This window comes from Poecilia latipinna, unplaced genomic scaffold (genome assembly GCF_001443285.1).
Source record: "Poecilia latipinna isolate Pla-1442-1.1 unplaced genomic scaffold, P_latipinna-1.0 Scaffold117, whole genome shotgun sequence".
Classification (NCBI taxonomy): domain Eukaryota; kingdom Metazoa; phylum Chordata; class Actinopteri; order Cyprinodontiformes; family Poeciliidae; genus Poecilia; species Poecilia latipinna.
This window is the reverse complement of record NW_015112733.1, coordinates 174173-199752: the sequence shown is the minus strand read 5'-3', so window position 1 is coordinate 199752 and position 25580 is coordinate 174173. Positions and strand designations below refer to the sequence as shown.

The window sequence follows — 25580 nt, the reverse complement described above, 5'->3', positions numbered from 1 at the left end:
GTTAATTATAATACTCTTATCTACCAATACGTAGTTTAGCACACTAAAATTCATTTAAGCCTCAAAACTGCTTTCAATTTAGTATGAATGGGATCTTATCAGGATCCAAAGAGCCAGTCGCAGCCTCACCTGTTTCACAGAACGTTAGCCTTGAATGTAGCAAATGTCCTCAATTCCTCATTGTTTACCCAGCTTCTGTTTGCAGAACGGATAAAAACAAAAGTCCCTCGGTAAAAGTGTTCCCTGTCGAGGCGACCACAATGGTTTGGACGGACACAAAGACTGGCTAGCGTGCCACCCCTCCTCACGCTCACCCGCGCTCCCTTTCTCCCATGTAGGAGGAGAGAACAGCTTTCTACTAAAGACCCATCATTGCAGTTGGGGGAAATCTAAAGGAATCACCAGTAACTGGAAGTGACAGCAAGCCACTGGAAAGCTGGCCAGGAATTAACACACAAACACACGCACACAGAGAGGCCGTCAAATCGTCGGCTAGTCAGTCCACTCGCTGCCAAACCAATCCTCTCAAAGCTCGCACACAGTTCGCTTGGCATTTTGTTACATCTCATGCGACGTACGATATGGGATAAAAGAACCAGCTGGTTTGAGTTGACACGGTGTTTGAATCTGTTTAACTTTTCAAGCTACAACCACACACTTCCCCGTATTTTACAGAAGCTTAATTGGTAGATTAAAACAAAAGTATTACATAAATCAGAAGAAAAAATGTAGTTTTCAAAAATCTGAAACTTGTTACATGCATTATTCTCCCGCTACTTTCCTTCAATAACTCTAAATGAAATTCTTCAGACGTTCATTATGCAATATGTGGATTAAAACTAGCACTGCAAAAGCGTGTTAAAAGAAGATCAGGGAATGAAATGCTAACATAGGAACCCCGAGAAGCTAAACCACCACCACACTAGTTTACATGATCTGGTAGTGGCAGCATCATGCTGTGGGAAAGTCTTACTCCAACCAGGAGAGGGAGGCTGATCAGAGATAACATGAGCATGGATGGGTTGAATAAAGGACAATGCTGGTGGAAAATAATTTACAGGTGGTAAAAGACCACAAAGGTTCCTGCTCCAACAAGAACCTGCAGCATGAGCTTCAGTGGAGCAGTTTAGAGGAAAGTGTTTGGGTGAGTTAGGATGGCCCAGTTAAAGTCCAGTCCTAAATCCAATTGACTAAACACAGCTAGACTTAAAACTTTCAAAGCTACCAGAGACATGGCTTGGAAATTGGTATTTCAAATAATTTGTCTCATGAGGGCTGATAACAAATGTACAAAACAAAAGTTTTAGATTTTCTAAAAACCTTATAATAATAATAATAATAATAATAATAATAATCATAATAATAATAATAATAATAATAATAATAATAATAATAATAATAATAATAATAACTTCATGCTGGTCTGTCAAATAAAATCCAATATAAGTTTAATAAAATTTGTGGTTGTATTTTGACAAATTGCAAAAATGTTCAAAGGCTAAGAAATTGTTTGACAAAATACTAACCTATTTAAATATAAACAGGTTAAAAACAAAGAATTATGACAAAAACCTCATACCTTAAGCTTTTCCTGACAGGTCGTTATTACAAAGATCCAGGACCGTTAATAGGTGAGTTTTAACGGGCTAAAAATCACACTGACGTTACACTTCAGTGCATCTGTTTGACTTTATGAGAAAGCAGCTGTGTCTCTGCGGACAGATAAATCCTGTTTAAAAACAGGGTGTTGACTCAGCGTGACATGTGGAGGAGTGACAGGTGCACAATGTAAGAGAAACAGCTTCACCTAATGAACATCTCTGCCTGCTCTCAGTTCAGACTCGCACTTTAGGTCTGCATGACACATAGTAGACAAATGGGGAAATTTAGGTGACAGATGTGTCTGTGGCCATTTCCTGGACTTGCAATTCAACACATGCATCTAGTCTGTCAAAGAGCAGCCGCAGCATATCAATTCAAGGCTCTTCGCTTTTATGGCCTCCATGTGACGTTTTGTTGTCTGATCAGAGGCTAGAAGCAAATCCTATATTTCCTTAGACCACACTGCTCCTTACAGCGTTTGAGATAAAGATGCAGGGTGTAAAAACTGTCCCCCTCTTTCCTGCCGTTAAAAAATCTGCAGAACAAAAGAGCTTGACAAACTCTGCAGCCTATCCGGCCGGCCACCTGCCTCTCTGTATCACCGCAGCAAGAAAAGCAGTAAAGTCATTTTGAGCTTTTTGTGTTTCTGGAAAGGTTTTGTTTTATGACTATAAGAAGGGACAAATTAATAGGGACACAGCCCTCTTTATCTCTAAGCAGTTTATGGGTATTTAATTTATTAGATAACAGTAGGAGCTGAAATAAACCAGACAGAAGGAAGTTATAAAATATCTGATGTTAAGTCAAGTAATTGACACTTTACTGCAGCTGGTATTCAGTTTTCCTTTTGCTTTAAAGCGAAGAAAATGAATATATCCTCGTTTAACAGGACGTGCTTACTCACAAGCTGGAATCATCCAAAATCATCTTTCTTTTAAGGATTTCCATTTTTACGTCCTGTTGGTTTTAGAACAAAACCGTATTTCTTAGTTTCATTGTACATCATTATGTAAAAAATAATATTTGTCTCCAAGTTTTTATTAACTGTGCTGACAGATGAGTTAAATAAAATAGATGAAGATTAAAGTGTGCAAAATAACCCCATTAATTATTGAGAAAATTATAGATAAATTAATAAAATAAGTAGTTTAAGCCTTGTGACTTAAATGATTATTATATAATCTATATTTTTTACAGCATTTCCAGTGGTCTAATATAAAAAAAATTAATTATCTGGATTGAGGTACTTTATTATTGTTATTAGACACATTAAAATTGACATTCTGTAAGTTGAATAATTGAACAATTAAAAAACTTTTTTTTTAACCTCCTTTACTGTCCTCCTTACTGCGCATGTTGCAATAACAAGTTATTAATAATAAAGCAATTATTTCTTAGCACAGAATATTGTCCTCTGCTGAATAAATGTGCCCAATTAAAAGGTTGGATTCTTTTATTTTTTTCTCTGTGTAATTAAATCATAAAGCTACAAAAAAAATGTGAATCCATATTAAAGCATTTTAGTCACATTTATAAAGGGTAAAAATGTGGAAAGCGCTACGAATAAAATACATATAGATGATGACTTAAAAAATGTACTAAATGACTGCTTTATCACTTCAGAAAAAGACAAATTGATGGCTTCCTCCTGCAAACATTGAGCTCTATATTAGACGATCTTCCATTCTTCCAGCTCTTATTTTGTCACATGATTTTCCAACTCAACTTTTTAATTCAGTTTGAGGAGCTTCTTTGTCTCATATGTTAAAAACTATTTAATTCCAGTGACTGTAGAATAAAACCAGCACATTGTGAAGCTTCTGAGACAGTGAGGAACACCGGATGGATCTGTTTTAGTAAACAAGAGGAAAAAAAGTGTAAAAAAAAAATAGTAAAATAGAGTCGTGTGAAAACAATTAGGTTGCTCTATTACAGTCTGTATGTTTTTTTTGTTGTAATTTTTGTAACACTGGATGCTCAACAGAAATAGATTAAATCATGTAATATATGTAAACAACAAAACCAGAAGAAGCTTTTTTGCAAAATGTAATAAAAATACATTATCTGTCAAGGAATAGATTCAGCTACTGACTATTCAAAATTGGAGTCAAAATCAGAATCTGATTTTTTTGCAAGGTTTCCACACAAATAAGAAATTTGATTTCTGTTCCTCACGCTACGCATATATAAACTTTAAAGGCAATTTTTAAAAAAGGATAAAAGGAACAGTATACATACACTTAGTGTACGTACTGACATTTTTTCACATAAAGAAAGGGGTTCCTGTTTTTTAAACATGTCTATTTTTGTTTCACAGCAGCGTAGCTGATGCCTTTTCATTGAGGCTCATTAGAGAAACAGCCTCAGAAAACAGTCTGGTTTTTGAAAATAAAACTATAAAGCGCTAATCTTTCGGTAAAAGTCCAAACAAATTGTTTCCAAGATAAGAAACTATTTGTTAGTGGTAGCACCTTATGATTCTGATAAGAGACTTAAAGAGTTCTCAAAAGTAATCTGAAATCAGCCATTTCACGATACAAGTGGAGAACATTCGAAACCACTGCAACTACACCCAAGATTGTCCTGAGAAGAGACTGCAAGATGCTAAAACAAATCCCCAAAACCTCAAAATGGTCAACGCAGAACCTAAAGCAAACTATTGCTACTGCTGATGTGAGAGTGCAAAGCAGACTGCAGCAGTTTGTTTCATGTAAGATGCACAAGGAACAAACATTTACTCTGCAAGAAAAACAAAAAGCCCAGATTGACAGTTCCCTCAGAAGAAGGACTTCTAGAATAGTGTTCTTAAGGCAGATGAATAAATAGAAACTGTGCAGAAAAACCACAAAATACTGTTTGAGGATGAATAGATGTAAAAATCCTGGACCGAGTCAGGATCCTGATTGAATTGAAATGTCCTGAAGTGGCTTCAGAAGGGCTGAACGACCTGGAAAACTCTCAAACATCTCACAGCTGGAGGTGAGGAGTGGAGCAAAGTTTCCTCATGTCGAACCCGCTGGAAACATCCCACTGAGGTTGTCGCAGCTAAAGAGGCCAACAGCAGCTGTGAGAGGTTAGGGTGTCCAAACTATTCCTCCACTCAGAAACCACTTTTCTGGTCATATGTTTTACTTAATAAGTAGAACGAATGCAATTAAAAGACTTTTTTTTTTCCTCGAAAAAATGTCTGAATTTTTTTTTTTTTTCACATGGGTGCGTCTATGAGGAAGCTAAAGTGGATATAAAGGTCTGGGAAGATCCTGACATCTATCAGGTTAAAGTCTCAGTTTGTACTTACTCTTCATCTGTCTAAGCGGCCCTCTGTCTGGGGGGGAGATAGAGACATTCCCGCCTTGAGAGCATCGAGGAAAAACCGCGTCAGGCAACGAGAGAGAGGAAGAAAAGACAAAGACATGCAGAGGAAACAGATGAAAGTGCAAAGATGTAATGAAAAGAAATAGACAGAAATATTTAGGACGTTGACAAATTCAATCATAGACCAACTTATTTTATTTTATAAGGTAATAGTTTTATCTTGTTACTCTTCCCCTTACTCCCGCTTTATGGATGGTTTACTTTCGAGCATTGTGCCACATCTGGATTTTCACCTTATATTTCTCCAACAGCTACTGAGGACTGTTCACAAGCAGTAATGCACGAGCAATAAGTTTAGTAACTTCTCATTCCCAACGTTTCCTACAAGCAGAGCGGCGTGTGTTTAGTGAGAGAGTGATATCGGGCAGAGGGCCACTTAAGGAAATAACTGAACTCTAAACCAGATCTAGGGGTAACGGGACGCCCGCATCATTAATTTACAATCTGGTACTTAGAAGGCCAGGTTTGAACGCCGCTCAATGATAAATTGGTGGCTGACACTGACACACACACACACGCACACACACACACTCCACTTTCTAAGAATAACACAGTAAAAGTATGCAAGCAAAAAAGTGGGGAGACTTGAGGAACAACCAAAGGAGGCACTCACTTCCTGATGAGGAAGATGGGCGCCTGTTGTCGGTGGAAGTGGAGGTGGAGCTGGGGGCGGTGCTGCCGTTGTTCTGGGTGGTTTGTGGCCCGGTGGGCAGTGGAGGAGGAGGAGGGGGCGTTGGCATCGGGTTGCTGGGGGGGAGAGGAGGCGGTGGAGGCGGCTGCGGAGGCGACACAGATTCCTCTGTGGTGCCATTTTCAGAGGTGGGGGCGGGACTCTCTGCAGGCTCCTCCAATAATACCGAACCCTGAAGGAAAGAGGAGGAAAACGCAGATGATGTCAATGACGTGACGCATCCTTAAAGTCGTCTCTTTCCTAGAGTTCGTTGGTGGTCAACGATCGGGCGAAGAGGACAGAAGTTTTAGCAATCATCGTCCCTTGGAGCGTCTTATTGAAGTTCCCTCTCAGCTTTTCCCATTTCTCATGGCACAGCCACAAAGCTGACTTTGAGATTTTATTTGTAAAGAACTGACATCGTTAGATTGTTTATTGGAGTGGGCAATATGGACTTACAGTATATCATGATATTTTGTGGCACTATTGTGATAACAATAAAAGTGACAATAACTACTCATCTTTTTCAGGTAACTATTGCTGTGACCGCATGGCGCCGCAGTTATAGCCTCAAAAACACAAACACATTTGTGATGCACTTCTTTAGGACACCATGAAGGAGTTTGATTTGATCACTAAACTGCGCACAGTAACAACATTTAATCATATTTTCAAATTTATTGATACATTGAACAAACAGAGGAGAAAATAGTAAAACTAACAATCCCGACGGTTTTAATTGGAATTGGAATTAATTAATTAATTAATTGGAATTTATTGTGGCAACAATTGACCTGTCCAGGGTGACCCCGCCTCTCGCCCAGAACGTTAGCTGGAGATGGGCACCAGCACCCCTCCGAACTCCACTAAGGGACAAGGGTGTAAAGAAAATGGATGGATGGATGGATGGATGGATGGATGGATGGATGGATGGATGGATGGATGGATGGATGGATGGATGGATGGATGGATGGATGTGACAACAATTAAATAAAATTGTATTATAAGGAATTAATCTTATTCAAATGATGAGTAGCATGATAAACCCCCATCCCAAATTGTTTATGTTGATTAAATAACCAGTAACACGTTTATCATGTCTTTCTTGTGAAAAACCGTCAGCATATTTTGAGCTTGCATGATGAAAGTCCTGTACTTCTGCTATGAGGTGTAAAACTATTAAATTCTTGCAAAGGCTGCTGCCAGGGACAGATGCACGCCTTGTTCTCGTTTCCGGACGTCTCTAACCAGCTCATAAAGACACAATACCCTCACACGTATAAGGGAGCTAATATGACCTAATCCCACAGGGGGGAATCCTGTGCAGAAAACGGAGCGAATGGACCATCTGTCACTGCAACTGATAGTCCTGCACGCGTCGGCACGCTCCAAAACCATGCTGGAACTCAGCTGGAGGCGCATTAATGGACTGTGACATCTAACTGGATCTCCCACCGCCCTCCCCGCCCCCCCGGCACTCCTCAGACGCGTGCTCATCATTGTTGCTCCCTTCACTTTCCAGGCCTCCCCGGGGAGTTGAGGTGGAGGAGGAGGAGAGAGGAGGGGCATCCAGATGGGTCATGGCGGCACGTGCCGGTTCCCTTGATTAGCCCTTCCATCTGCTGGGGTCCTCGGAGACAGGGAGGGGCCCCTCTGGGACTCTAATTGGCTCAATGAGAATTATAGCATGTGTCCCCCCTGAACACCCGCCACTCCTGATACTCGTGGGAGTTTCGGGTTTCTCCAGGGACATTGATCATTGACTCCAGCTGACTATTTATTCATCCTCTTGTGCTTGTGAAGTTATGTGGAAGCAAACAGGTGGTTTAAGCAGAAATTTACTAAAACGCTTCAGTATTTATCAATGAACCCAAATTAAGACTTATAACTAACTGCACATGTCCATATATGTAGCTTTAATCAGAACCTGTCATTTTGAATTAATTGTTTTGTTTTATGGGATTTCTTGACAAACCAGAAACAGAAGAAGCATTTATTTAATTTACTTCCTAGGTGTAATCTATCTGGAATAAAATTTATTAAAGCGATTTGACAGGCAGCGTTTAGGGGCTTTAATAAATAAATAACAGGATTTTCAAAATGCATTATTAAATTTATTTACTTTGATTTTATTTAGATTTTTAAATTTGGCAATAATCAGATTTGCCTCTTTCTTGTTTCGAGCGTGTAAATTCACATTTCATTCACATTTATTAATATCAAAAATACCTGTACATAATATTATTATATGTACAGATAATATGATCTCTATTATTTTAGAGATAAATAGCAACTAAAACTAAATAAACTTTTTATACCAGTATGCTTTCACTTTTACTACTATACACTTTGCACTTTTGTTTTTAAGTATTAGGAATATTAATACTGTAGAGAATAAAAAATAGATCCATTCTATTATGTAATCTATTGTACATCCTACTATACAAAACTATATTTGTTTTTATGTACTGAAATAAATTATTACTCATAGAAAAATGTTTAAATTAGATTTTAGTTGCCGTTTACAGGAAGCTTCATGTTCCAGTGCCGGTCATCCGTTTAGCAAATGACGCCTGTATAGAACATTTCCACAGAGGGGTGGCGACAAGAGGTGAGGTGATGGAAATGAGGAGTTGGAGACTGGAAAATAAAGGGTCAAGACAGTAAAAGATTATGTAACACACTGAGTGGTGACGCTCAGGCAAATTACTGCCCGTCAGTGTTGTAACCTTATGCCGATGCACATTCGCTCAGCTAAACCACACCCAAAGCTCTGACCTCACGCAGCAACAGCATGTCCAAGCTACCCTGGACGCTGACAAAACACATGCTAAATAGATACGTTTTAATTTTCAGTGAACAGAAAATGAACTTTCTGCTACGTCAGCATCCAGCATGAGTGAAGCTTTGAGAAATCTTGCTTTGAGGCCCTTTCAACGTATTTAGATGTCTTCAACTTGCCTCCTCGTTGGGCGCCATGACTTTGCTCCCACGGGGCTCCGCCGTGTCGCTGCCCAGACTCTTGTAGTAGTCCCCAGTGCTGGGCTGTTTGTTGAAGCTCCTCGACTTCCTGTTTGAATCCACTCGCCGCAATTTCTCGTGGCTCTCCCCAGGAGTCAGCTGCTTCACCGATTTGAAAAGAGAAACGGACACGTCAGACTAAAACTCCCCATGCATGTTTTTTTTTCCTAGATGTTTTTCATACTGTGTGAAAAATTAATCCATGTTTATGAATGTGTGTGGGTGGCAGGAGGAAAGATGAACACCAACAGAACAATGTATTTACTCTGTTTTATTGCTGGATTAGCTCTCTCGTGGGGACCAAAGCTGCTTTATTTGAATAGCAGAACAAGGCTCTAATTTAGCCCATGTAAAGCCCTGGCATCCACTGTATGTTTCACCATCCAGAGCCTGTTGGGTCACATTCAGATTTTATAATGAAGTGAATGAGTGAGCAGATCACTGACGTAGCCACGTTCGTTTTAGGAATGTCACTTTCTGATTTAATATTGTGTAGAAAGCTGGATTTCTAATAACACGACATCAGTCAAATATTCTCAATCACAGTTTTCGCCGTACAAAATGTACCTGACAGGCTTTACATATTTAAAAGCTTCAGTGAGAAAAATGTTTCATTTTCACATGCCGGTGTAAAAAAAAAAAAAAAAAAAAAAGAGTTATATTTCCTGTTGGTTTCCAAAATGTTTCCTTCATGCAAAAGGCCTTAAATTTTGCATAAAGTTATTGCCTGAAAACATAGCTATGCAACAAAACTTCCTGATTCCCATACTTTATTTGTCTGTTTCTCAAAAACTTGTGTTGCAAAAAAAAAAAAAAAGTTTTGTAAAGGATACAAAAAAATTCTACAGGTACAAAAATCTGTTTCAAACACTAACATGAAAAAGATATGCAAGTTTTAAAGCAAAAAAAGCTGCTTTGCCTTTCAAATCCAAGACTGAGGAACAGATTTGTATTTATTTACATCCAATATGCTGGCACACAACTTGGACTTTTCTTTTGTTTTTTTTGTTTCACTTAACCCAAACCAGCACCTCGAGTGTCGGGACGTCTGACATTGACGTGAGTGAGCAGAAATAATTGACAGCTGACCCCTGACCTTCTCTCTTCCTGTGCGCTCTTGTGTTCTGAGTTCCTACAAGCTTCTTTAATTGTGTTGACTCCTGTCTGCTGTCAAAGAGACGGTCCCTGAGCGCTCATCAGCAGGCTGGGTAAAGCGAGCCCGGAGAGATGCAGATGGATCGTCGTCCCCCGGGGAGACGGGTCGACAATAGCAAATGTACAAAGTGTTTTGCCAACCCCCCCACCCTGCCCCAACCCCCCACAATCTCTCATTTACGCCGACTCCTTTTCCTTTCATCACACATATCTGTCTGTCAGCAGGAAGTGATATATGGCTTTTGTTCATGTGTTTCCTTATGTTTTTACATTTTATTAGCGTACAGAACAATATCAAGTTTGTTCAGTCTGTTTGTCGGACATACACATTTACATGTCATCAAACACAGGGAGGCAATTTGCGTCAAAAAATAAGATCGCTTCCGATGTATAATTTAAAACAACGAGCTTTTTTTCTTTTGAGCAGAAAAACTAAACAAGTCTGATTTATTGCTCGAATGTAAAACTGCTGAAAAATGCAAATTGGAAGGAGATAAGCTTTGCAGAAAGAGGAGCAAAAAGAAAAAAAAAAAGAAAAAGTAAAAATGTCCTCAGAAAAGCAAACACACTTTACCTTACTGCTAGGAGTCCACTGTTTCAGCGGCTTTCTAGTCTGGACCGAGCCACATCCGCGCAACCCGGCGGAGCCGATGGAGAGCAACTGTCACCAGATCCAGCGCCTCACAAACTCTCCGCTCAGAACCTACGCCTGTCACTCTACCTGGACCTCTCACTTTACCCACAGGCCTCATCAATAAGCTATTGGGCCAGCTCAGCAGCGGCTATGATGTCACCACGGTCCCGTTGACTGACCACACCCCGGACCCTGCCCAGTTCCGCTTATGCAAAGCACAGACTCCCATGTGTTCCTCTGGCCGTCGCCTTCGCCACACGCAAATCCTGAGAGGCTTTGGGATTATCAAAATATTCCAGCCTTCAGTGCAGGTGCAAAACCTTTCGGGAATTGCACTTACAGCAGGAATAGTGCCAAAATAAAATAAATGTTCTGATGGATTGCATTCCAAAGAATTAAAACTGGGACAGGCGTTAGCAGTCGTGGTGGTTAGGGAGGTTTGTACGCTGCACAATAAACTTTTGCTTTGAGTCAAATGCAGACAAATGAGTCGAGCCGTCAACAAAATCCACCCGAGGCTCACTGCAGCGTTAGCATGCAGGTGGATTGTTTTTCACTGTTTGGTACACAGAGATCCGATTTGTGTGTCTTTTTGTGCACGTGTGTGTGACTGTGTTCTGAGAACCAGACCTTATCTAAATTATTAAGACGGGGTGCGCCCTGAGCTGATCACCTGGGCACGGAGGGGAAAGCGGGTGACACAAGAGTTTCATTAAACATCTCCCCCGCAGGGTCACACAGTAACACACAAACACAAAGAGCTCGCTATGGATGCGTTCTATGGGAAAAACTCACTGACTCACCATTTATAACTGCAATGTGATCTATTTGCATTGCAGATGCATACACCCTGCCGATGCCTAAGCACATTTTTTCCTCCCTCAAACCAGCTGGCTGTGCAACGTTTTAGCTTCCTGCTGTTTGCATAAAAATATTCATCAGTCATTCTCAACCGAAGACCATGTGTCGTTTCTAACGATTTTATCCAAGCACAAAAGAATTAACCTGATAAGTCAAATATAGAACAAGAATTTTATTAGAAATTGTTTAAATTGGATCTTTTTCAACATTTTATGTGACAAACCAACACCAAACAGCACACATTTGTCAAGTGGAAGGTAAAAGATTATTGTTCTCAAATATTTTTTTTACAAATAGGAATCCATAAATTGGAAATATATATTCATCCATCTTTATTCTGGCACCGTCAGATAAAATCCAGTGGAAGATTTGATGTAATCTAACTACAAAATATTACACATCTCAGTATAAATACAGCTTCTCTTGAGTCAGATGTTTGTTAGACCATATTAGAGAACAAACAGCTTCACGAGATCCATGGAAAGCCGCAGGCACTTTAGAAATAAAGTTGTAAAGAAGATTAAAGCAAAGCCAGGTTAGAAAACAACATCCTGACCTTTGAGAATATCAGATCACTGTCAAATTCATCGTCTAAAAATACAAATGACGTAACCCAAACAAAGCAGGAAAATACAACTAAACTGACAAGCCAGGCAACCGCCAAAGAAGTAGCCATTGGGGTCGTGATAACTCTGGGCAACCTGTGGAGATCCAAAGCTCAGTTGACAGGACACCTACTAGTTTGAGCAAATGTGTTTTACGAATCTTATTTCAACAGGTTAAGTCTCTGAGAGCTGGGTCTCATTTAACCCTTTCATGCATGAATTATGATCCTTTGTGTCAGGATTTTTTTTCCAATTTTTTTGGATTTTCTTAAGGCATTAAAAAAAAGGTAGGAAAAGAAATTTTGTAAAAAAAATTATTTATTTATTTATTTATTTATTTATTTTTTATGTGATCAATTGTAATTTTCTCCAAATACAAAGTTGTTATTTGAAAAATACCTCAGTAGTATTGTTCTTTAGGGGTTATCTGAAATCACAATATTTTTTTTTACCTGCAAGAGTCGTCTACAGTAGAAGGAGGGACCGGGTCGGTCGACAAGCTTTTTTTGTTTGTCGGCCATATTGGATTTAACAAAAATAATTTCTTGCATTTGCAGCTGATGCCCAGTAGTTGATAGTGTATTTTATGATGCATTAGTGTCCACTTCAGTGGTCTGTGTGCATTTATAACATAAAAATCCACAAGAAGCACAAGAAAATGGCTTTTAGACAGCTGTCCACTGTGCATGGAAGGGTTAGAGAAAGTGATATTTGAAAATTAATGTTACGGACACTCAAAATATCTCAAAAGATATTTTGAAAGGAATAATGGGCAAAAGATATGTTCAGTATGCACACATGCAAAGCTGCCAGAGACATATCCTTAACCCTTGTGTTTGCAAATGGGGTCCAACCGACCCCACACATGTAAAACTTGTATCACTTGCCTGAGTCCTCTACGTTTGCCTCTGTCCTCGCACACACAAGGGTTAAAAGAACTAAATAAAGCAAGATGAACTTTTTGGATGTAAAATAGCAATAAGTTAAAAATCGTAAAGCACATCATCTCGCAATCACAGTGCCAGACATGGCAGCAATCAGGAAAACGCATTTCTCATGACAGAGTCAGATCAATCATTGCTGCGCCGCTAAATAAACTCATTCACATCTCTGTCAGAAACACAACTCCACAATGTCTGTATAAGCAAACCAGCAGAAGCAGAAGTGACATTTATATTATTGCCTCTCGACACTGCTGCTCCCCTTCAGACGTTTGAGTCATCTGTGGCCCGATTAATTAGTGTAATTAAAATCAAACCCATCACATCGGGCTTCGCAATGTGTCAGATCAGAGGCCCGGCTCGCTAACAAGCACCTTCTGTGGCCTCGTTAGCCATGCTGACACAATAACATCGTTGTTGGCTCACCGGAGGAGAAGGCACACTGTTACAGAAGAGCTTCAGTCCATTTCATAAAAACCACTGGGAAGGGGGTTCGGGGATGAAGCAGCTAATTGCCAATTTATGACAAACACACAGCTCTTCCTGTTTCTCTGTAAAACATATGCTGATAAAAAAAAAAAAAGAAAATATAATTTCTGGGACATGTCTGTTTTTGATGTTCAGAAACTTTACTGACAAACTGCCAACACCGCTCGTACCTCCTTTTTGCTGCTTTTGCTGTCCACGTGCCGCAAGTTGCTTTTCACTTTCAGGAACTCGGCCGACTGAGGCTCTTGCGGAGGCGGAGGCGCCGGGTAGCTCGGAGCCGGAGGGAGATTCGGTGGAGCTCGAGGGGGAGGCGGAGGAGGATAGGTTGGAGGAGGCGGAGGGTTGGGTACACCGTCAGCTCTGATCTCGTTCCTGCTGGCCGTGTCAGCGCCGATGTCTGGGTTCAGCATGTCCATGTAGGCCTGCATGTCTGAAATGGCCGACTCTGATGCACCTGTAAGAAGATGGCGGTCTCACAACAATTCAAGCAAAAATTACGCACTGGCAACGGTTTTTAATTTGCACAATAAAGCTGAAATCGGGGATCTGATTTCCTTTTATTTGTAAGCGGTTTAAGTATGACTGAGAAAAAAATGACTGGTGTCACTACATAGAACTAAATTTATGTGGATACACCACTAGGGTGCAGCACCTGTACATAAAGCACCTGACATCAAAAGTGTAAATTTAAGGCAGTAACCAAACAGAAGCATTGTAAAATACTAAATAAATGGATGAACAGATAAATTTTTAAGTTTTAATCCCGTTGTTTAAAACGTCACAGACCTTGATGTGCGACTGAGTTCAGCTGGGTGGGAGGTCCTCGAGACATTGTAAGGCTGCTTCTCTTCTCTCCGGTGCTGGACTGGCTGGAGTTGGCAGAGTCGTAGTTGGACAGTGAGCTGGACGGCGAGCCGATGTCGAAGTGCGCTGCCTGGCTGGCTGGAGGCATGGTGGTGTTCGGGGAGGAGAGGCCCGAGTCCGGCTGCTTGGACTCGAGCTCCATCGAAGGGTCTCGAGACAAAACCCGATGCTCCACACTCTGTTGCAGGATTATGAAAGAAAGCATCACTGTACAGCGGCTCGCATTCACACTACCCGTTGGACTGTTTCAGATTTTGTCCGACTCAAACTTTAACACGTTTTATTGAGACTATTTTCCCCATCAGTTCCAACTCTGCTCCTGCAAAAGAAAAGCATTTCTCTTCAGCCGCAGAAGAAATTTTGCGTGTAGAAAATTTTAGTCTCATCTCATTTGTGATTCGATTACACACCAGTAAATCCAAGGCAAATGGTTACACTTCGTTTTATTTAGGGGTATCACATTAAAGGGAGCTGAACACCATGCATAATTTTTTTTCTTCCAATTCAAAATTATTCCCTGCATTGAGTTGGCCTGTATCATATCAAATTATTACTGAAATTTGTGTTCGTAACATATAAAAAAAAATCTACAAAACCAAAACAACTCTATATGACTCATTTAATTAGAAGTTAACTGTGTGCCAATTAGTTCCATTTTACAACTCAGAACAATTCTCATCATTATGAATTATCCATATGTTCAGACATCAGTTCATAAATCCTGTTGCCGCTCAGTCCCTGGTGAATTAAACGAGGAGAAAAGCATTATGAGTTTAATTACTGCACAGTAGTGAAACTTCTCACAGCTGATCAGAGCAGCTCTGGGGCTTTCGTCTTCTCCCAAAGTGCTCGACTCGTGTGGCTTCGTGTCCCTCGTGACAGAACAGAGAACATGAGGCAAAGGAGATATGTCTCCCCGGCACCAGCACTGTTATAATTACTCTGCACGCTCTGGGGCTTGAATTTGCTAGCGATGTAGGATGGTGGAAGTCAAAGAGTAAGTTAGTAATTAGCTGAAAAGCCTGGAATAAAGTCAGTTCGGTGAAAGCTACTTCACTTATAGTACATGCAACGGGTGTTTTACAGCTCAGGTCTCTGGGAATAACCAGAAAAAAACAGAGTGCCTGGTGTTTGATTTGTGTTAGATTCACAAGTAACCAAGTACAGTATGGTTATAGAATGGCTGTAATTAAATTAAATGCAATGAAAGTTTCAGGGTTGACTGAGTTAAATCTCTGTTTTGTTTGAGTTGCCCTCGCATGTACCCCACAGCCGACACTGCCTTATGTAACAGCAGCCATATTGAGGGCCCTGTAAATGAACTTGCACTGCCTCATTCATTGTGTAATCCTCCCTTATTAGAGACCCAGTTTTAGTGAGTACTTGTAAAGAATGAAGTTTAGTGCAGCGCTGCGGAAACTGTGAGAAACAAAGTGCGCTCTTCACTTCTTGTGTTTCGCCTGATTAACGTTGCTCAACTCCGGTCTGTCTAAATACTGGTGCAGTAAAAATTAAGGCATCAATTTTCAGCAGACTGTTTACAGAAAAAAGTGCATACTCCTAGCAAGTCTTTATACCACGGTTCTTTAAACTCCTAATCTACACGTGCTCAAAAGTACACATGCAGGCCTAAAAAGATACATACAACTACACACCTAGACTGGCTGTCCTTGGATGAATAAACTGAGTTAATATTAACCGAGAGCTCCAAACTCAACTCTATGGAAATGTGATAACCCTTTGTGGATAAGAGAAAATTTACAACAAATTTATGTTGCATAGCTATTTACTTGGGAAAAGAAATAAACATAAATCAAATAAATAGGCCAAAACTGTCCCCATTATAATGGATGTAAATTTCTTACAATGACAGTTTACATTACTTTTTGTGTTTATAGTTTGTTAAAATAAAAATCGTCCAGCTCCTTGAAGCAGTGTAGCATAAGCTTATTGTTTCGATGCAGCAAAGGCGCGTTATCATGTACTTATGCTTGCTATCATTTCTGAGAGTGGCGGCAGGTTTGTTTCACAAAGAATATTTAATTATTTAAAAAATAAAATGTGTTCAGGCTTGAAAACCAGAGGAATTTTATCACAAACCTCTCTTCCTTGACAGAGAGATTACCTCACAGCTTGGCTCGGTTCGCCAGCGGATCAGAGGTCAGAGGTCAGGACTCGTGGCAGTGGGACTTGTCAGCCACAGATCTTACCATGTTTTCCACTGTGCGCAGATACTTGGCACACTGGGAGTGGCCGTTGTATTCGGCCAGGTCCGCGGCCGTGAAGCCGTCCTGGTCCCGAATGCCCAGGTCCACGCCGTTTACCACCAGTATCTGACAGCACTGCGGAGCAGAGAGTTAGAGGGGGAACAAAACTTCAGTCAGTCTGGATTACTGATGACAAACTCATCAATGTAATTACCTCTCAGGTTAATTGGTTTTGCACAAACAGTGGGAACAGTTTAAAGTACTGAATGAATATCTAGAAGGTTTAAATGTGGCCCACAGTGCTGAGAGATACTGCAGTCTGCCAGAACTGTACTGTGAAAAAAATACATTGATACGTGAACGCTATTCTGCTTCCAACATTCGTGATACATACGTCTAGGAAATCAATGAAAATAAATCAGCCCTGAATAAAGACTTATTACAAAAATTATTTCTAATTGGCTCACAATGACTGAATATGATTGTTTTTGATTACCTATTTTTGATAAGCTAAAACAACGTTTAATTATAACATTGCTGTCCTATTTATGGATTATGACACGACTGGCTGTTGAACCTTTTCCACATTTTGTCATGTTGCAGCCACAATTTTTTAATACATTTTATGTGATTAAACCAAAGCAAAGTAGCTATAAATGTCAACACGAGGAAAATGATACATTATTTAAGCAAAATTTCAAGTAAAAATCCCAAAAGTGTGATATCCACATTAGTGGTTAAACAGTGTCATGTCCATTCTGTCCTGTCCTCCAGTGTTTTGGGAATTTCTCTCAACCAGTTTTATGCCTCTAAAGACTCAAAGACTGGCTCATTCTTCAATGCAAAACATGTAGAGCGTAGTCAAATAGGAGATTAGGTTTTCAGACAAAATCCTAATTTATTTAGGTCTCGACTTCGCTGTTCTGATGCTATGATCTAATGTAGCTCTGATTGTCCTGAGGGAGGCTAAACCTTCACTGTACTGACTTTCATCACCTTCTTCCACATTCTTGTTGTGTACCTTAAATGGATAGAAAGTCATTTCTGTATCCTTTTCACTTTCCTTCAGTGTAGACAAGACAGTTTGTACCTGCTGTCCCAAAGTGCACACCGTATTTCAGTCGTGATCGGCGCACATGCGCAGAACTGCCTTAGATTTTCACACATGATATCGTTTGGTTCTCCGGTATAACAGCTCAGGATGTTCTTTAACTATACTTGATGAGGAGCTGGTTAATAAACCACCTTGAAGAGAACTACTTTACATCCTTCACAATGATGAACATTCACCAAGCAGAAAGAATCTTTGTGCTGGTCTATCTCACAAAAAGCATGCGACATACGTGGAAGTTTATGGCAGAATATTTATGGGGTATGAATACTTTCGTAAGAGCAAAATTTCAACGCAGCGTTTTCTATGAGCCTGACCATAAAAAAACTTAGTCAAAACAGCAGGTCACTGGGGAGAGGGGGGGGGGGAAACCGTACGCTAGACGCCAGTTATTCAAAACAGACGGGCTGTAAAACCCAGGATGGATGGATGGATGAGCACAGAGAATGAATCATCCTCTACTTAAATACTCAGATTATTCTTTTCTTTTGTGATTTACAAAAGAGAAAAAAATTTATTTTTCAAGAGAGAACTTCTGATCGCCCCCACCTCCAGCTCCCCGTTCTCCGCTGCGTCGTGGAGAGAGGTTCCTCCCCAGTTGTCGGTGACTATCTCCCCTCCATGCAGCAGCAGCCAGCTGAGCACCTTTGCGTGGCCACGGCTGGCTGCGAAGTGCATGGCCGTGGCCCCGTCGCCGTCCCTGTCCGCCAGGCTGATGTCTGTGAAACTCATCTGCAGGGTGAGAAGACAAGAACAGACTTCACTGGTGTTCATTGATTTCTCTGCTCTTAGTGTAAATGAGAAGATGTCGTTAACAAATAGAAAGAAACAAATAAATTTGAAAGGATCTGACGTGCATGTCAACACACCAGCCAGACGATGACGGTGCTGTGGCCCATCTGAGCAGCAGCGTGCAGAGGCGTCATCCCGTCGTTGGCTCTGATGCTCGGATCTGCCCCACAGTCCTTGACCAGGTATTGGACGACCTCCAGATGACCCTCCTGGCAGGCCAGGTAGAGCGGCGTGGCACCATTCTTAGTTTGGGAGTTGACGACACTGCGAGTAAACAAAACCCACAAGCAATAAAAAGTCGTGGACAGCAAACCTGAGAACTGCTGCTACATTTGACCTGAAATTAGTGTTCTAACAATAAGTCATTAAAAAGGTGTTAAACAGGGAAACTTTAATACTTCATAGTTATTTTAAACAAGATTGTGCTTTTCCCCCCACCCAATGGTAAATGACTAAACGGCTAATAAAAAAAATAAAAATATGCCATCTTAAATATAACCAGTGGTTTTATGTCTTTTGTCAATGTTCTGGTTCTAACATGTAGTGCAGCTGTGGCGCATCGTATTTACTGAGATTTTATGTAATCCACCAAAACAAAGAAGCACATTATAGTGAAATCTATCGAGAGGATGCAAAGTTTTTCAACGTTTTTCACAAAGAAATGATTGATTTGATATTATGTTTGATATATTTACAGAACCACCTAGACCCACCATTTCAGCTGTTAACATGAACATGCGTTGTTCATGTTTTAGGTCAACGAAAGTCATTGAATCGCCACACCAGTCTCAAGCCTTTAGCAGTGTAATTGGTAAATGGACTGAATATTTATTACAGTTTTCTAGTCACACTGACCACTCAAAGCACTTTACATGGCAGCCACATTCACCAATTTATACTCACTAACATGCACAGATACACAGGTCAGTCGGAAACATAGGGACCCTAAATTAGAGGGAGGCCCTGGTTCCTTTTGGCATCCACTCAATCCATCTGCTGACCTGCTGACGCAACGGAAGACACGCCGCAAAATGTCAGCAACGTAATTCAGTAAATTATTTGTTTGGATTGTTATCTTCAACGGCCAATGAGTTGGATCAAGACAGCTGCCTGTTAACAGGTTTTCTACCATGACTTTCCTGTGTTTACGCTACGTTCCAGTTGTACTTGGAACTGGGAAATTCAACCTTCCCTGTCAGAAGTAAAGTGTGGTGGAAACATGTTTATTTACAAGATATACATAAGAGTGAATCTAAAATTATCTCAGGTCTGACATCAAACTCAGCATCAAATAACCGGAGCGCAGCAATAGCTCCATCCATCCTCTAATAATCTCTAACCAGTTTCCCAGCAGTATGATCCTGCCACCACCATGTTTCACAGTGGGGATGGTTCAGGCCAATTAGGTTTCATTGCATCAAATCCTTAACTCAGTGGTTTATATGCTTGTCAGGATTCAATTGTTGAGTAGTAACACTGATTTATCCGTACTTAAGACAATAATCTTGAATCGCATTTCATTTCATCAAGCAACACCGAGGTGGATATTTGAAAAGTGTGTTTTCTCGTTGTTCCAATGATTCTGTCTATTCCAGATACGAGCCCTTGCTGGAAAAGGGCTTTTCAACATGCAATCCCTATTTTTAGTCTCAGCTTTAGACGAGTACACACGGTCTGACTGTAGGTGCAAAACACATTCGTCTGTTGCTAAAAGTAGACAAGCAGGCAAGCCCGACTGAATCTCATTCTCTGTTTTTCTTTTTTCCCCCACAGGTCCGTAGCCCGGCTCTCAAAGCTAAACTATCCAGCCCTAGTGTCCCTTCTTGTCCCAGATACTCTCTGTCGCAGCGGGATGTCACGGAGGAAACGAGTGCTTCCCGACTAAATCCCATAAGGTCGTACTTTATTTGGACTCTGACAAATGAGCAATGAGTCACTTAAGAGGATTACCAACCCGCTAGCTTTGCTTGACTCGCAATGTGCCTAACTGAGAGTTGCAAGTGTAACTGAGCCGCTACATAAGAAAGCTAAAGGGCTACGTCTCACCTTTGCAGAGGCTGCAGTTAAATCATGCCAAACGAGTAGTTTTAATATCAGTTAGGCTTATTCTGAGCGACAAAAGATAAACATGCACTGTATCTTAGTAGAAAACAAACGTTGAGGGCCTCTTTGAATGATTAAGTGAAAAGTTCCAGGTAGGAACAATTAGATAATAAATATTTCAACACAAGAAAAGGAAGTCGTCTGTGTTTCTGTCATCAGGAAGTGAGCATGTTAATAAATCTTTCATTGATGTAACTAAAGTGGGTTTCGCTCACATGTTTTTCTTAGAAGGAGAAAAGTATATTTCTTTAATTAATCCTATTCACAAAACTTCACTGTGCTAAAGGTCACGTACTAAAGCAACCAGGACCAAACTCCTCAAAGTGGGGAGGCTTAGGAAGAGAAAAGGTGCTTCTGGAGAAGGAGTGTAGATTTCAAAGGGTTAGGAAAGAGGTTAGATTATTCTCTGACACAAGGCGCACCACCTCAGCAGGGACTGTACAGAAAAACTTCTCACACTGGAGTCGGAGACATATGATATATTTCCATTTCAGCTCCAGTGAGCATTTCGCCCTGGTAATAGTCTGACCACTGTACCTTTCCTTTCTGCAGTAACAAAGACTAAGGTTGTCTTCATTACAGTAATGTAATTGATGTCCTACAAATGGCCCTCCTGGCTAATGAAGGCTTTTGACAAGCTCAGTGTTTACGCCCTATTGAATAATGAAAAGTTTTGATGGAGAAATGGATGTCTCTTTTGCAACGTGTACATCTCACGTGTGTCTGTTCCATTGGCTATTTAAAAAGTGTTTTAAGTGTTTTACTGCACAGTTTTGAAAGTTTATTAAAGTTTCTAAAGGCCAAGGTTTTCTAAAGCATGAACATTCTTCAAGTCAGGTGTCAGTAAATAGAGATTTACACAATTAAAGTTTTGTTGCACAAGCAAGAGGCGCGGTACCAACACTTTTTGTTGTTTTTTTTTCGCAAAAGATATATATTTTTAGATTAGATTCAGAAACATTAAATAATCCAGAATGATGCCAAACATCAACAAAATACATATATTGTGTACATATTAATTAACTGGATATGGATGGTGTAATATTTTATCTAAACATAGTCTCTATGTAACTGTAATGTCATGTAATGTTGCATCTTTTCATTTTAAACCTGTTGTGAAGGATGTTTGAAAGGGGCTTTTATCCAACTTGCACCAGGAACTTATTAGGAGGATTATAGAGCACAGGAGGTGCAGCTAAGCTATTGGTTTAATCAAATACTGCCTTATTTACTCATTTCTCTCTGTGAGCTAACATCTTACCAGCTTCATGAAATAAACTACCTGGAGACAGAAACAGCTTTGAGAAGAAGTCATTATGACACTAATATACAGTTAACGCCTCAATAATGGCATCTTGAGAATGTATTCTAATACAAACACATTCTCATCAGTTTTAATTTTAACCGTATATTGAATAAGAGGTTATCATTAAGTCTGTATCTCTCCCTGACCTGAAACCTTTACAAAGTTTTACATTCAACAGGTAAAAACTACAGGTTTTTACAGACTAAAGTTTTTAGATGGAAATGGAAGAAAGGATGGAAGAATGGAAGAAAAAAGGAAGAAAGAAAAGGGAAAGATAGACACACAGAAGAAATAAACAAAATCAACAAAGTATTCAACGAAGGAAGGCGTACCATTAGAAGATATGGGGGAAACAGAAAAAAGCAACATAGAGAGGGAAGGACACAACTTTTTGACAATGGGAAAGAGACTACACTCTGAAAATATTTTTTCATACACTTATTTTATTCTTTCATATTTTTCCGGACTCTGTTTTCACTACTTTTTATGTAAGGGATTAAAATCCTCATGTTGAAGGCGTTAAATTTGTTAATCTAAAAGTCAACTCTACGAAGAACTAGAATTTACTAAGTTTCTATTTCAAGAAAAATATGGAGAAAAGGAGCCATCAGACAATATGTTCTCTCACTTCTGATGGAGCTTTAGATGGCTAACTTTCTGGATTATCTCAACACAGAGTGATGTCCTTTTAAACTTCATGCTGGAACGGTCTCCAGACCAAAGATCTTAAGCTGCACTAATTGATTACATAAGATGTCTGCAGCTTCCCACTTTCTCTCTCTCTCTCTTTCTCTCTCCCTCTATCTCTCTTTCATTCATTCATCCACTTTTTGTGTAATGAGGCTATCTGGTCAGGCACATTGAGCTTTTTGTTTTGGCTCACTGGGAGAGACTGGCAGATAAAATGCTCACTTAGACGCAGTTCGCAAAACTATCTAGAAACACGAATGCAATGACCCATCCTGCAACACGACAAAATGAAAAAATATGTGATAAAAAAAAGGACTGCATTTATTTCACACTAAGAGTTTTTTGTGTTTACGGATGTGGGATCAAGCTTTGGTCTCCACTGCAAGTTAATATTTGTGGAACATTTAATTGAAACATAACCATATTTGGGGACATACTTATGTCAGATTTTGGGACCAAATTCTAATCTACAATTTAGTAAAACAAAACAAACCAACTGAAATCAAGTCCTGTACTCCTTTTACAGGACAAATTGCAAACCTGAGCATGTAATGTTTCTTTTTTACCCACTAATTCTAACAAATAACAATTGTATCCATCTTAATATGTGAGAGGAAAATGATCTGATTTAAAGTTAGGCACGTAGTAGATGAATTAATTATTCATTAGTTTATAGTAACTTTCCAGGAGCCTTAAGAGGAAACATGATGATTGACCGATTTGTGGCAGAGCCGTAGAATCAGGAAATCACTGAAATACAACCTGTCTGATACTGTGGATTAGACCAGAATGGCTCAAAAAGCAAAACATACTGCCCTGATCTGAAGACGTTCAAGAACAGATGAGAAACATCTTAGCTTTTAGTTGTTTTTTTATTTTTAAACACATATTCCTCCTGGTTTCTCAGCCTGTTTCCTGTGTAGTTACTATCAATAAGAGCCACTAGCATCATAGCAAAAAGAAGAGCCAGGGAAACAACTGTATCCACTGGAGATATCCAAAGTGAAAACCAAAGTTGACCACAAAGACCCATTACTCCACATTTCCCAAAAAAGCATCTGGATTATTCCCAAGACTTTAGGGAAAATGTTATGTTGAGAGACGATGGTGGAACAATACTTCTGCTGTACCAACACATCGTTTCAGAATCAGAATATCATAACGACAGCCAAACATAGAAACATGTGTTTGGTGAACTGAAACCTAATCATACTTTATGTTATGCAGCAGATAATGAACCAAAGAAACACCAATAGTTACACATCTGAATGACAGAAAATAAGAAAAAAAAACAAAAACAAAGGGTTTGTCGTAATTTGGACATAAATCTGACTGAGATACCTTGGCAAAAGCAGTGGCTGAATTAAAGTAACTTTGCTAACAAGAGTTGACCACAATTCTTCCATGGTGATACAATTGCTTTGAAACATGAAGATGTGACAAACAAGCCAGCACTGTATAAATCAGTGGGGAGCAAATAGTTTTTCAGGACCGTGTATAACTACAGTAATTACAGTAGTCCAAACACTTTCTAGAAATTCCTTGTCAGAACTGCAGAATGACGTCTTTGTTGGCATTTTTATCATCATTAAGATATCCTGTTATGATTAAAAGTGAGGCATAAGTCGAAATGCAATGCTGAAAACAGAAAACACCATAAAGGTGTTGTTGTTTACCTTGACTGTATGTACTTTTAATGCCCTGCAGTCACACTCTCATTATGTTACACCGTAATTAGGCTGCTTGTTAACAAACGCAATGATGCAACCAAGACAGTCCATGTAATCTTTGTGATCTTCCAGGTAGAAATAAAACAGCAATAACTGTTAAAACTCAGGGATGCGCGCTTGCACATCACATTGAAGCCTGAACATTAAACTTCATCTCCACTGTGCATTCAGAGCTGGAGAGGAGAAAGCGGCTCCTCCATACAAATGGCTTTGTTTCTCTCATTATCTTATCGCCATTTGGTGCTTCTGTGTGTCGCCGTGGAGATGACGGTAAACAGCAGCGGTGGGAGGGGCGGAGCGGAGGACTGAATGGGGCCAAGCTATCAGGGAGCTGCAGTGTCTCTGAGGAGCATTAAATTTTCAGCAGGTATGTACCCGTCTGGGGTGCATCCACACAATATTGGAGGTACAAAATGCGGCACGACCTGCCTTTTCCCTCTGAGGGCATCAGTGCATTATAGCTGCAGTAAGAGGTCATGCTTTGTCACATTGTGTTAAATATATGGAATAAGAAATACAATAAATGTGATTATTCTTCTAAAGCTGTAAAAAAAAAGAAAAAAAGGGCATTACAACTGTAGCTGTTTTTAAATGCCAGGTAAAATCCTTGAGTAAATTTTGTACATCAAATATTCTGGATTTCAATAAATATTTGAAAATGAACACGCTGCATGTTCCATTTAAACATGGAAGCTTATAGTGGGAATGCACCAATCACCTGGCAAGCTTTCCTGTGATTGTTTCTTGTTCCGATTAATAAGCGTGTTGGAAAATGGCGGGATGAATATATGACAAACTCACAAACTGAGTTAAAACACCTCGGTTTGTGTTTCTTCCTCAAGAAGAAAAGCGCAGTTGGTCAAAGTTGGTGTCAGCGTGCGAGGCCTTAAAGAAAACAGGAAATTGGTATTTGCCAGGAAAACCCTGATCAGTGCAGCTCATGTTTCAAGCGCTAGATCTGGTCAGATGCTGAACAAAGCGAAAGACACCGAAGCAACGGCCAAGTGAAACGTCACCGTTGGGCACCGTTTGTGCCCCAATAAGCCAGCCAAATAGACAAACCTACACAACAAACATTTCATGTCAGGCTTTTTATGTAAAACATAAAATATACTTTATTAACTAATATTAGCCAACTTGGCCAGTGAGCTCTACTTTTAACAGCAGGCTTGAAACTTTCCTTTTTGGTCAGGTTTACAGTTACAGTAGCTCAGGCTATCCTGAACTGCCTCTATCGTTATGCTGCCAGAAGCTCAGAATGCTACTGGGGCACAATGACCACTTTTTCCCACTTTCTTCTGCTGCTACTCTCCAATTTGCATTATTTGCTGTTGTTTCAACTGTTAACTTTTTGTTTTCTCTCCGTTTCTTTCCATAGATGCTGCATCTGGTCTGGAATTTGTCTTCCTGAATTAAGAGCATCA

General features: G+C 39.9%; 1 protein-coding gene across 5 annotated transcripts in view; it reads right to left on the bottom strand.

Annotated features, from left to right (window-relative positions):
• The window catches only part of espn (espin), a 54409-nt gene that overhangs the window by 16448 nt on the left and 12381 nt on the right, over nt 1-25580 (bottom strand). For 2 of the 5 annotated variants that reach the window (XM_015028183.1, XM_015028180.1), the window contains exons 3-10: nt 18405-18591; nt 18085-18267; nt 16428-16559; nt 14140-14395; nt 13524-13807; nt 8609-8770; nt 5591-5840; nt 4901-4954 (exon numbers count right to left, since the gene is read on the bottom strand). In XM_015028183.1, coding sequence (XP_014883669.1) covers nt 4901-4954; nt 5591-5840; nt 8609-8770; nt 13524-13807; nt 14140-14395; nt 16428-16559; nt 18085-18267; nt 18405-18591 — 1508 coding nt within the window. The remainder of the gene's footprint in view (nt 1-4900; nt 4955-5590; nt 5841-8608; nt 8771-13523; nt 13808-14139; nt 14396-16427; nt 16560-18084; nt 18268-18404; nt 18592-25580) is intronic. The other 3 variants (XM_015028182.1, XM_015028185.1, XM_015028184.1) reach the window with 3 other exon arrangements.